The 12,959-nt window shown below is 44.3% G+C and overlaps 1 protein-coding gene and 1 long non-coding RNA gene across 2 annotated transcripts in view; one reads left to right on the forward strand and one right to left on the reverse strand.

The window, feature by feature from the left end:
* LOC101690966 overlaps positions 1 to 11,138 on the reverse strand; it is a 113,849-nt gene extending 102,711 nt beyond the window's left edge. The window contains exons 1-2 of the long non-coding RNA XR_001180927.2: positions 9,886 to 11,138; positions 1,785 to 1,873 (exon numbers count right to left, since the gene is read on the reverse strand). This is a non-coding gene — a long non-coding RNA (uncharacterized LOC101690966). The remainder of the gene's footprint in view (positions 1 to 1,784; positions 1,874 to 9,885) is intronic.
* A 189-nt stretch (positions 11,139 to 11,327) lies between these two features.
* On the forward strand, positions 11,328 to 11,973 carry HDGFL1 (HDGF like 1; the record flags this gene model as incomplete). The annotated part of the gene is made up of 1 exon (XM_045085095.1): positions 11,328 to 11,973. A coding segment is annotated over exon 1 (555 nt), but the record flags the coding sequence as incomplete, so codon positions are not given.
* Between the last annotated feature and the right edge of the window lie 986 nt (positions 11,974 to 12,959).

Genomic DNA, 12,959 nt, shown 5'->3' on the forward strand with positions numbered 1-12,959 from the left:
ATGCCGATTTCTCTGGGAAATAAGTCAATACTGATCCATTAGTCACTGCTAATAATTTCCTGGAAGAAGATTCCTTTAAATGCAATAGCATAGTAGTTTCGACCCTCATATCTCACAGATAGAAATATGCACACATTTTGTCCTCTTGCACCGGCTTCTCCAAAATTGATCTATAGCCACGTCTCTAATACATGTTTTAAATCTCTATTCTGCTACATTCTGTAGAATTCCTCCGAACTATAGGCCCATGTATTTATTCTTTGTGTCTGATGTAAAGGCTATCCTAATTAGTATCATTTCAGAAACAACAGTTTTCACTTATGAATTTCTAAGTTTTTATAACTTATCCTAGGACGAGTGTTTACATGAAACTGCTCGGACTCCCCCAACATTGTTTTCTCTCAATATTCCCATGATCATGCACCAAGAGCTATACAGTTTTAACACACTATCTTTGTATCCCTGAAAACCACTAATAGAAAGTACATAAACTGTATCTTTGAGGCACACCATGAGGCGAATCTGTAGAGAAGTTAAAATTCATAGATTTCTTGTTCACTCGAGTCTTGCTCATTCCTTTAGAAAAATCTCAACTCCTGCCACATCCAGAGTCTTCCCTGATTATTTTTTGTATAAATGGGTACAAGTTCTTTTGTTTTTATTAGGATCTGTTTTGTATTCTCTAAATATTTCATGCAGAGAATTTTTTCTCCTCAATTAACTTGCAAATTGCTAACGGAAGGGTATACATGACATTTTATAACTTCCTGATACCTAATTAAGACGCTATAAATTCATGCTTTGAGACTTTCCCTTTTTGATCCAACATATGGCAAATAGCAGATAAGATATAAAAGATACAATTAAATAACTTCAAAGTACTAAATGTATCCATAGGCTAAAAATGGAATGAGTCACGGAATGTTAGAGGAGCTAACACTGTGGCTCAGTTGGGACTGGAGACTGGAAATAAGCAGAGGTCAGTGACCACAGGTCTGGATTCTTCTGTGGGGTAAAGGAAATAAGTCTGTCAACTGCAGAGAGCGCTAGAACTGGTCTCACTGCTGGGCCAGTGTGAAGCTTCCTGCCACTGAAAGGGCAACTAAAAAAAGCCCGGATTTACTAATTTGGGGGGGAAACAACATTTATAACATTGCCTCCTCTAGAGCCACAAAGAAGCAGACAACTCTGCCACCAGGCAACCTTGAGCCAGCACCCAAATTTTCATTTTCCATGAAAATAAGAGAAAAAATATCAATAGTGGTTTTAAATAGGTATGTTTAGAATCTCTGAAGGACTAGAGAAATGAGTAACTCCATGAAAAGAATGAGAAGGTATGAAAACAAAATAGATATAAATAAAATAGCGAATGGTAGATATAAAAAATTAGAAATTTGTAAAGTAAAAACTATCATTACCAAAACGATACTAATTGGGATAACCTTTATATTAAACACAAGAAATAAATACATGGGACTATAGTTTTGAGGAATACTACAGAATGTAGCACAGCAGATACAGATTTAAAACATGTAGGAGAGACCTGACTACAGATCAAGATAATTTAATATACTTATTGAAGTGTTACAGAAGCGTTTTGAGGAAATGTCTGAGAGACTAAATTTAAAAACATAGGAATTTTCTAGAATGGAGGACAGACACAAGTTCTGAGTAAAAATCTTAAAGTATCAATCAAACAAGTAAAAATAAGTCCACACATGTCTTTATGAAATTGCAGTATATTAAGAATGAAGACTTAATAGTTGGGAAAGAGGACACAATACCTTGAAAGAAAAGCCTTTTGTGCTGGGGCCGACTTCTTAGCAGCAACAGCAGATGCTCGAAGACAACAAAGTAATGCCTTCTTCACATTCTGGAAGGAACAAAACTTTCATTATAAATCATATGCCAGCTAATGTACTATTTAATAGTGAGACTATCATAAATGTATTTTGAGTTATATACATCTAGGATAATTTATATACTACTGGACACCCTAACTAAAACCATTACCAGGTGATGTATTTCATTTATAGAAAGTAAAGGAAGGGTGCAGAAATGATAAAATATGTGATTAAATGTAGTAAACTAATAGTAAACAAAATATATATATATATTATGGGGTGCCTGGGTGGCTCAGTTGGTTAAGCAACTGCCTTCAGCTCGGGTCATAATCCCAGACTCCCAGACTCTAGTCTGGCTATGGGCTCCCAGCTCCAAGGGGAGTCTGCTTCTCCTTCTCCCTTCTCATGCTTTCTCTCTCACTCTCTTTCTCTCAAATGGATAAAGAAAATTTAAAAATAAATAAATAAATAAATAAAATGAAAATGTAAAGATGTAAAATGTCAGACAATTACAAAGGCGAGTGTTGAGTCTATTCAACATGATAGAGTCTTCAGATTTGGTTGGAAAATTTGCAGAGTTACGTACATTCAGTAGCAATTTCTGAAGGAAGAGAGTTACCAGGCCAGGGAAGGGAACTGAGGAAAGGGAGACTGGTGATTAGATAGTACACCTATTAGTCTATAGGAAAGTAGAAAAACAGGGAGATAAAGAAAAAAAACAACAAGGGAGGCACGGTAAATCAAATACACAAACTGAGTTGATAGATACAGAATTTATCACAAAATGTAAAAAGATTAAATTCACTTAATAAAATTTTAGATCGAACGCAATCTATGCAGAGATTGGTTTCCAGGGTATCATTAAATGAAAGGGCATACAAAAGTTAAAATTAAAAAACTATACCACTCACCTGGTAATCAAAAAAAAAGGTACTTCAGGGCGCCTGGGTGGCTCAGTGGATTAAGCCGCTGCCTTCAGCTCAGGTCCTGGGATCGAGTCCCGCATTGGGTTCTCTGCTCAGCGGGGAGCCTGTTTCCCTCTCTCTCTCTCTGCCTGCCTCTCTGCCTACTTGTGATCTCTCTCTGTCAAATAAATAAATAAAATCTTAAAAAAAAAAAGCTACTTCAGGGGCGCCTGGGTGGCTCAGTCGGTTAAGCGTCTGTCTTCAGCTCAGGTCATGATCTCAGGATCCTGGGATCGAGTCCCACATCATGCTCACTGCTCAGCGGGGAGTCTGCTTCTCCCTCTGCCCCTCCTGCTGCTCATGCTCTCTCTTAAATAAATAAATAAAATCTAAAAGAAAAAAAAAAAAGCTGCAGCAGCATGCTAATACCAAAGTGGAATTTCAACCAAAAGTCTTCATTAGGGCAGTATCATTGTGATAAAATGAAGGTTCTAATAGAAGCCAAACAATATAAAAATAAGGAATATGCATGTAGTTAAGAACAGTGTCTCAAAATGTACAAACAAACCTAATTTAAAGGAATTGATAAATCTTGAAATACCATGGAAAATCTTAATGTATTTTTAATCACAAGTAGATGAAACAATATTAGCAAGAATATGGAAACACTGAATAAACAGTTCATAAGCTGGCTTATGCATGTTGATAATGGATATATAAAAATATTGTATCAATTACAAAACAGATCACACAGATCACAGATAATATCTCAAAATGTATCATAGAATGGATATAGCAGAGACCACCTTGTATGACCATTAGTTAAAACAGTCCATACTCATGCTATCTTCCCCACATCACTGGGCCTCTCCTGGGCATACAGTAAGTGCTCAGACATTGCGAGCCCTGAGCTGGTATCCTAAGCAGCTTAAAAACTCCCTGTCAAGTCATAGGGGTCCCGCAAAGCAAACAGAAGAAAAAAACGGAAACCTGAATGAACCCAAAGTAGTCTTTCATGATATAGAAAACCTACATGTTATCATTCTTTTTTTCCTCAGGTATATTTGAAATGTGTAAGGCAGCTAAGATTAGCAAAAGATAAAACTCAATTAACTCTTCCAAGTTATAATTGGTGAAAGTATTATTAATTAATATCAAATGGTTCAATTTACTAATTTAAACATTTTGATTGATTTAAACATTTATTGATTGCTCAATGAAAATTTTACTGACTTTGCTATTACTACAAGAGAAAAAAGTGTGGTCAGCCATCATGAAAGAAGATGGCAGCTGGTAAAAGTCTCAGAATATACATCCTTTGAAATTTTTAAGAAAAGGGGTGCCTGTATGGTTGGTTAAGCGTCTGCCTTCAGTGCAGGTCATGATCTCAGGGTTCTGGGATTGAGCCCGTGTGGGTCTCCCTGCTTGCTGGGGAGTCTGCTTCTCCCTCTGCCTCTGATGCTCACCTTACTTGTGTTCTGACAAATAAGTAAAGAAAATATTTTTTAAAAAATAATGAAAAGAAAATATTCAAAGTGCTCTTATGTGGTTGCAATTTATAGTTATAAATATTCTGAGAGAAAAAAGAAAAGTTGGCAGTTACTTATTTAATTTTTGAGAGAGGGAGGTGGGGAGGTACAGGGGAGGAGGGAGAGAGGATCTTGAGCAGGCTCCATGTCCTGCACAGGCCCCGATGGTGGGGCTTGATCTCACCACCCTGAGATCATGAGTTGAGCTGAAGTTAAGAGTCACTGAACTGAGCCATGCAGGTGCCCCAAGGATGGGCATTTTACAAATTTTTTTTAAGATTTTATTTGAGAGAGAGAGCACACGAGAGGGGAGAAGGTCAGAGGGAGTAGCAGACTCCCCATGGAGCTAAGAGCCTGATGTGGGACTCCGGGATCATGACCTGAGGCTAAGACAGTAGCTTAACCAACTGAGCCACCCAGCCGCTGGATGGCCATTTTAAAGAGAAATAAGTGTTCTATCTGTAATACTTTATGTTGGAGAGATACCATGTCTACACTAACATTACTTGATGTGTAGCTAACATCATTTTACCTTTACACATATCTGCCTATCCTAGCTTACCAGCATACTTATTTTTCTCTTTATTATTGTAAGAACTGACACTCACTCTTAAGATTAAATCTATATCTTCATTTCTCCCTCTCCAAACGCTGTCATCCAAGGCAGATAGATACACTTTTTTTTTTTTTTTAATTTCACTTATTTAAGTAATCTCTACACCCACATGGGTCTCCAACTCATGACCAGAGATCAGGAGTCACACACTCTTCCGAATGAGCCAGCCAGACCCCCTGACTCCCTATTTTTAATGTAAGGATTCTTGTAAACAGAACTCAAATTGTTACTGAAAAACCCTCGGGGACCGTTAACTCTGCTAAGGTCGGCTAGTTTCCCCACTGCGCTTTTGTGATCCTTCTAAGCACTTGTCCGTGACATTTCTGTTTTCTTAGTATTTGCTTCATCCTTTTCTTTTTCTGTCAACCAACTTTTCTGGAGGTCTATCGGTTGTATTTTTTGAATGACTGTGCACATGACGAATAAGTGGGCAGGCAGAAAACAGAAAACTCAAAGAAAAAGGAGAAAGGCAGTGCAGTAAAGAGCTTTAACAATGAACTGGGAAACAAAGTGTCCATCATCTGTCAGTGTTAGGCAGCGACGTGCTCAGGAAACACTCACGGTTCTCTTGTAATTTTACTTATCAACCTATTCTCATTATGGCTGTATTTTGACAATCGAGAATAGAGTATGGGCTTTCGTTATGTCCGATTTTGAAGAGCAAAGGTGGTAAGACTGTGTACCCTAAGTGTCTTACGTATGTATTTCAATTTTGCATGTATCCCATTTTGCATGTCTACTATGAAGAGTTGCCAAAGAGAAAAGGGGTAACATCGTTTGTTTCATCGGGAACCTTTTTCTGAGGCACCTGAAAGTGTGTTTTCCTCACTAACTCCATCTAGACAATGAACAAACGCTGTTAAAGAGAAGAAGCAATGTTTGTTGAAGATTTTGCTGATCTCAAATGCTGGTTCAGGAAAGTTATGTTGAACTTCTAGGCCCCGATTTTCTTTTACTTGCACTCTAGCCCACGCTTATAAGCTCGTGAATTTCTATGAAATCTCTAAACTCCCTAGAGGACTGACAGATTTCAACAAATAATACACATGTTCCCTCGTTTAGAAAAACCTCAATCGTTCTGAAGGCAAAATATTTCTTTCACAGTGTTTAAAAAGACAAAGCCATTCAGCTCCAATAATCCTTTGATGAGAAAGATAAATACCAACTCAGCAGAGGTATCTCTAATCTAAAACTAAATGAAAAATATAAGGCATTTTATAATAATGAGATATGAAAAACTCAGGGCATCTGGGTGGTTCAGTTGGTTGAGTGAGCGACTCTCGATTTCAGCTCAGGTCTGGATTTCAGGGTCGCGAACTCAAGCCCCACCATCAGGCCCTGTGCAGGGCGTGGAGCCGACTTTAAAAAATTATCAAAAATGCAATCAAAATTATTTTCTATCTTCAGGTACCATTTCCATTAATTCAAAATTAGACATCTGGGTTGAAATATTCCCTTTTTCTTGTCACACACATTATTGATAATTTCCTTAAAAGAAAACAGTATAAATTACTTATTCCCCCAAATCTGTATTTTGGTAATTATTTTGAAAGCCGCGAGACTAAGGTAGAGTCGGAGGTCACTGAGGTGAAGACAGTTTGTAACATCAAAAACTTCAGCAAGGTTTTCCTGAAAGCGTTAGATATTTTAACCATCTGCATGACATGTTCATGTAACGACAAGGGCAGGATTGAAATCGCAAAGCCCAGACCCATAGGTGCTGATAGACGTGACCTTGATGACCTTGGATCTTTCAAAAATGTGTTTTTATGGCATGAAGAACATGTCCCCTCCAAAAACCAAGAAAAATATATGTAACTATATTAAAATTAAAAGAGCACTGGCAAAGTGTCAAGCTAAATTTAGAGCCAGAAAAAAATTTGTGGGCAGGAGAAACAACAGTAATCCCTCCCAAAGGTATCATGTAATGCAAAAATAAAAAGATTCAGACTTTAACAAAAGAGTAGTACTCCCTATTTTTTTTTTTTTTTTAATCTATTTGACAGAGAGAGACATAGCAAAAGAGGGAACACAGCAGGGTCAGAGGGAGAGGGAGAAGCAGGCTTCCCACCAAGGAGAGAGCCCAGTGAGGGGCTCTATCCCAGGACCCCAGAATCATGACCTGAGCCAAAGGCAGACGCTTAACAGCTGAGCCACCCAGGTGCCTCTAGTGCTCATTTTAATAGTAATGACTATTAGTAATTGAACATTTAATAGATGCCAGGCAACCTATTTGACACACACTTTTTGTTCATTTGAAACAGCCTTTCTCTCAAATGGGCCCTAAGTTTACACACATTTTAGATTTAAGAACTAGGTTTCACATAGGCTGATAAATCGCCTGCCTTATATATTTTCTTTCTTTTCCCTCAACTTCATATTTTAAGCATTTTCAAAGTCATTAAATTATACCTTAAAAACCTTAAAGACACAGAATATGGCCATCTAATTACGTAATTATTATGTAAATAGACCATTTTATTCATCTAATCCTCAAGTATTGAATACTCACCAGCAATGATAAGTTATTTGCTTACACTTTGCTCATTACATAGATTAAAAAAAAAAAACCATACATTGTCATGTAATAGTTTGAATAAATATCATGCAAGATTCAAATTAGAAAAATATCCATATTATTGAAATGTTTCCTTAATTTTTTCCCCAAAGAGTAATGTGTAAAACCTCTAAACTCCCAACACATCAGGATAATAAAATATTAATTATCTGTAACCACCCACTTGTATTAATTTTCGAGCGACATTCTTCTTTCCAGGGTCACAAAAACAGCAGTTTTGCAAACAGTCGTGATCTATGTGCCCTGTAACATTTGTGACTGGTCAAGGAGGCCCAAGTTGCTCGCACACATACACCACTGGGGCAGCCTGTACCTTCTGTCTCCCCTCCTAAAATGCCATCATCAAGCTTAGGTACAGGGTTGACTCATTATTCAAGTTGATAATGATACAGCTCCTTGGAAACTTTCCATACATTATCCTTTAGCTCCGGGACTTCCCCACTGATACAGCTTCTCCTACCCCCAACGGATCCCTTGGATTTCAGAAGTCTCTGAGGCTTTAGGGGTTAGGCTAAATGGACATTGATAAAATGCAAAGGTGACAAAATATAGAAAAATGGGCATCATCTCCTGTGGCTTTCAGAAAGGACAGCGGGGGGATTTTCTACCCACGGTCACAGAGGGCATTTTTTTCTGTATAATTGTGCCTGCTAGAACATTTTAAAAAGAAAAGCCATGACCCCACATCCCAACCGTGTATAAACACTTCTGTCGTATAGACCCAGAGGAGGCTAATATTTTTAACGAAGACAAGAGCAAAGAAAGAGCAGTTGCATTTATTTTATATCATAGTTTACATCAGACTAATTGAATTTTAAACTAATTAAACAAGAAAACATCAATTAGGTATCTATTGTCTCTCTTGTATAATTATATTGTTTTATCGCCTGCGTCTCATAATTGTTGCCAAGCAGCCTTTTAAACGCTATCATGAGTTTTTCAGAGAAGGAAACCAAGAAGGGTTACACGTTTTGGATTCTAAGGGTTCTGAGGGGTATGCTTCTGCTGAAATTAGGGCCTTTTGACACGCAGGTGTTCTTGGCACACTGGTTTTTAAAAAAGGTCTTGATCTATTAGATACAGCTGAGCTCGTGGAGCTCCAGTTCCTAAAAATTGATAATTGTAGTTGCTTAGGAGTATTCTGTACAACAGCCCAACCCACACTTAAGCAGGTTATCCTGAACGCCACTTCCCTCTGGTCTCCCCTTGGAGCAAGAGAGACAGTAATTTTTAAGAACAAGTTGGTTTCAAGGGTAAGATAAGCCAAGCTTGAGCCACTTAATTGCATTGCTGAGAACGTGGGTGTCAAAGGAACGAGGCACCTGTGAAAGCGGTGCCTATTAACTCTTTAAATGCATTTCCCATTTCCTCAACCTTCCTTCCCATCCTCCTGTCTCTGGGGTCAGCTACCGCAGGGAATCAGTTCCGGCGAGGAATACTGCTTCTAAAAATAGTATTCCCACCCAGCAAAATCTCTTATGTGGACTCGTGCAGAAATTGTGCTGGGTATGAAACTGCTTGTGTCACATGAACTTGAGCTGGCGCAGACTCTCTCATTCTTTAGGGCTCTTACTCGTGAATCTACCCCTTTCCATAGCTCTTTACTCTCACTTAGTCTAATAATAATAATAGCATAATAATAGTAAGAATAGCCTAATTCCTATCAAAGATGAAACTCTCCACACTTTGTGAGCAACGACCGTCACACCCATCGTCTGGACTTTCATACCCCTCATCTCATTAATATTTTTAACAATCCTGAGAGAAATTCAAAGTATTTCTTTAAACACCTTAAGATCACATAGCAGAGGCTCAGAATCAAGATATCTACTGCCAGCCTTACAAGGCCAGTCAACAAGTAAGGGACGCAAGAATTCTTTCTATTGTGTCTCCTACTACCCTTCCCAATCCTAATAACCACCGACCCACCGAGTTCTCCTGGAATTCCTTTGTGTTTATGCAAAGAACACAGGATTTAGCATTTGAAGACTAGCTTGGGATAGCTTGGGTTTCTATTTAATGAAGTCTCCAGGGGGACTTACCTCTGAAATTATATGTTAATGTCCTCAAACAGAAGCATCTTTTGTGCCCGCCTTACAGGACCACACCAGGAGAGGTGAAGGTGGGACACACTGGTCTGTGCCCGATAGAATTTCTCTTACTCCTTGCAGATCCGGGTGCTTCTCTACTAGATTTTCTTTTTTGCCTCTGTTTCCTTTTTGTTTCAGTGTTTGGTAGATTTTTGGTTCTTTGCTCTACCCTTCAGATACCCAGTCCAAGTAATACCCACACGTCTACCTGTGTATCTGCCGTGAGACCACAACCAGGCGATGGCCTGGGCTTTAGCATAGCCAAGGGGGGAGAACAAAGGGCGCGAGTGTGTGTGGCAAGACCTCCGCTTACAGAAACTCACATTCCTGCCTACCATGGGCTCCACCGCCATCCACGATGTTTTCTTTCTCTTCTGCAGCTATTTAACACTCCTAGCTCTCTGGCGCTTTCTGTATGAAGTTGAAACAAGGAAATGTATCAGATTCATCTTCGTAGATTCATCTTCGTAGCTGAATGTGCTAAAAATGGCTTGACGGAAAAGCTCAAAGAACTTGTTTAGAATGACCAGAGTGCATCCTATCTGTTTTGCCTTGTTGGGAGAAGGTAACTCTTGCCCAAAGCAGGTCTCTGCTATCCAAAGGCAAGTACGTCTGATCCAACCCATCAAACCAGAAACCAATCTGAGCGTAATGAGACGGGTTAATGGTTCTCATTCTCCCCTGGTCACTGCTGGGTACACTAGGAAGGAACATCTGTGTAGTTAAACAGATGATTGATATTGAAAGGTCTTTGTCACAACAACCAAGAGTACTATTTTGAGAAATCTGGCTGGATTTCAAAGTGCAAGCTCACCACTAGCTCGCAAAACTCAAAAAAAAAAAAAAAAAAAAAAGATGTAGAAAGCCTTATAACAAAAGCAGTTACACGGAAACTCCCAGAAGTATCCATTTAGAATAGTCTTCTATCTGGAGAAACGTCTCTTCCTAAAATAGTCTCTCAGCTGAGATCATGCTATTTTTTAGTCTAGCCCCCAGGAAGCCCTAGTTACCAACAGCTTGTTTGACCTGAGCAGACCTCTACCTAGTTGTTAATCACAACCAGCCCACGTTCCCCTATTGTAGGAATATTTTGAGAGCGTTTGATATACTCTGTGTTAGAACTATGAAGTCTGTTTACAGTACCTAACAGTCACCGAAAGGATCAAGTCCACATCCAGCACGCGGTGCAAACCTCCCCATGCAAAGCAGGAAATTCTGATATGCCTGCTTCGCCCTGGGTCATGGTGCGGCTGTCAACATTTTCCCAAAACTACTGCCCGTTCAGAAGACGTGCACTCGGGACATCCCAACACTATCCATGACCCCGTCCCTTTGTCAGACCCCCCGACTCTGCTAGAGACCCGGAGGAGGCTCCAGCGGCAGCCCTCAAAGAAACCAGGAGAATGGTGAAAGCCCTGACCCAGCCAGGCCATCAACGGCTCCCAGGGCGAGAGCAGGGTTTGCCGCTGCGAGCAGGTCGGGGCCCGCACGGACACCTCGAGTTTGCTCTGGCCGGTTCCTAGTGTCCCCCACCTCTGTGCTCATGGGGTCCCCGCGTTTCCCCACCGCCCGGCCCCATCTTACCCTCTCGGGGCCCCTCTCGACGGCCCGGAGGCCGAGGGTCCCCGGATCACCAAGCCGCGGGCTCTATCATTCTAGAATCCGCGGCGTCCGCCGTGGGGCCTCCGCGCTAGAACCCTCTCGGGGCGCCGAGCGTTGCGCCCGTCGCGGGGCGCGCGGGGCGCGCGGGGCGCGCGGGGGGCGGAGGCCGCGCGCCCGGCCCAGCCCAGCGGCCGCCACCCGCCCGCGTTCCGGGCGTCGCCAGGGCCTCCGCCGAGGCCGGGTCCAGCCCCGCCATGTCGTGCTACTGTCGGCGCAAGTACCAGAGCGGCGACCTGGTGTTCGCCAAGCTGAAGGGCTACGCCCACTGGCCGGCCCGCGTCGAGCACATGGCCGAGCCCAACCGCTACCAGGTCTTCTTCTTCGGGACCCACGAGACGGCCTTCCTGGGCCCCAAGCACCTGTTCCCGTACGAGGAGTCCAAGGAGAAGTTCGGCAAGCCCAACAAGCGCCGCGGCTTCAGCGAGGGGCTGTGGGAGATCGAGCACAACCCCACCGTGCGCGCCGCCGACTACCAGCGGGCGCCGGACGAGCGCGGCGCGGAGCGGCCCGGGCCGCCGCCGGAGGCCAGCGCGGGCGACACGGCCGGCCGCAGCGCGCAGCCGGGGAAGCCGGGCGGCGACGGGCCGGCCGACGAGCAGGCCGAGCGGGCGGCGCCCAAGCGGGCCGCGGGCGAGCTGCCCGACGGCTCCCCCAAACGCCCCCGGGAGGCCGAGCCCGAAGCGGGGGCGCCGCCGCCGCCGCCGCCGCCGGAGCCGCAGCAGGAGCAGGAGCAGCGGGAGGAGGAGGAGGAGGAGGAGGAGGAGGAGGAGGAGGAGGAGGCGGCCGCCGCCGGGGAAGGGGCCGCGCCGCCCGCCGTGGAGCCGGAAACCCGGGGCGCCGCGGCCCAGCCGGCCCCGGAGGTCCTCGAGCCGCGGGGAGAGGCCGCGGCCGTCGAGGCGCCGACCCCGGGGGGCGGAGAGCGCGACAGCCTGTAGTCACCAGTTTCGAGAAGAGCCCCCACCCCGTGCCCGCCGCGGCCGGGCTGTTCCTGGGGAAGCGGGTCACGGCCTGCAAACTGGGACGCCGCCGCCACCCCCACCCCTGCCCCCCATCCGCCCACCGCCCTGGGGGTTGACCCGGAGCGGCAGGCCACCCGCACCCCCGAGATCGGAGTCAGGCCTCTACTGCCCGGGACGAGCTGAGCCCGCCTGGAGCTGCTTCCCCGAGGCTTCAGTTGAGGCCTGGCCCGGCCGTTCCCACCTCCAGACACCCCCTCTCCCAACCCCCCGGGCACTCCGGACCTCTGCGTGGGAATCGGGGGTAGGAGGGAAGGGGTGGAGGGCACCTACCGAGCAGGGCTTGGGGAGGCTTCCAGGGGCCCGGAAGGGGCCCGCCCGCGACTGCGGCGGTGGGGGCGGTGGGCGACCGCCTTCCGGAGCTCTCCCCGCCCCTCCCATGCCAGTGAGCCCGGCTGCTCCGATTCACCGAAAGTGGGACCCCTCCTGGGCCAGGGCCTCCCTCCTTTCTGAGTCCCGTTTGGGCCTTCTGGGATTTGTCGGTGGTTGTTTTTTTTTTTTTTTTATCAATGTGGGAACTTCCCAGTTGCCCGTGAGATGGGAAGGGTTCGCTTGGCCCGGCTCTTTGGATGCGTTTCCATCTCTGCGGTTTCGTGGGATGTTCTGGGGAGACGCGTGGCCACCCCTTTCCCTCTCCCCACCGCCTCCAGGCCACCCTACAGTCGTATATGTCACTCAGGCATAAAGGAAAAGGCGTGCAGTTGGAAAAATATTTTTAA

This window comes from Mustela putorius, unplaced genomic scaffold (genome assembly GCF_011764305.1).
Source record: "Mustela putorius furo isolate JIRA1106 unplaced genomic scaffold, ASM1176430v1.1 tig00000831_pilon_pilon_pilon, whole genome shotgun sequence".
NCBI lineage: Eukaryota > Metazoa > Chordata > Mammalia > Carnivora > Mustelidae > Mustela > Mustela putorius.